The 226-nt window shown below is 61.5% G+C and overlaps 1 protein-coding gene across 1 annotated transcript in view; it reads right to left on the bottom strand.

Moving 5' to 3' along the window:
- Nucleotides 1-226, bottom strand: part of EMH_0027050 (uncharacterized protein) — a gene marked incomplete at both ends in the record, with an annotated part of 3118 nt that overhangs the window by 1155 nt on the left and 1737 nt on the right. Inside the window, one exon of the mRNA XM_013502703.1 lies at nt 4-226. Within this exon, the coding sequence (XP_013358157.1) occupies nt 4-226 (223 nt within the window). The remainder of the gene's footprint in view (nt 1-3) is intronic.

Raw genomic sequence — 226 nt, 5'->3', positions numbered from 1 at the left:
AGCAGCAACAAGGGCCCTCCAAGCACCTCCTGCTGCAGCTGTGCTGCTGTTGCTGTTGCTGCTGCTGCTGCTGCTGCTGCTGGTGCTGCTGCTGTTGTTGTTGTTGCTCCTGCTGCAACCAGCAGCAGCTGAATCTGTACCTGCACCACCACCACCACCACCACCACCAGCACCAGCACCAGCAGCACCAGCAGCACCAGCAGCAGCAGCAGCAGCAGCAGCAGCA

This window comes from Eimeria mitis, genomic scaffold (assembly GCF_000499745.2).
Source record: "Eimeria mitis Houghton genomic scaffold, Emh_scaff998, whole genome shotgun sequence".
Taxonomy (NCBI): Eukaryota; Apicomplexa; class Conoidasida; order Eucoccidiorida; family Eimeriidae; genus Eimeria; species Eimeria mitis.
The sequence above is the reverse complement of the archived record's forward strand: the minus strand, read 5'-3'. Positions and strand labels throughout refer to the sequence as shown.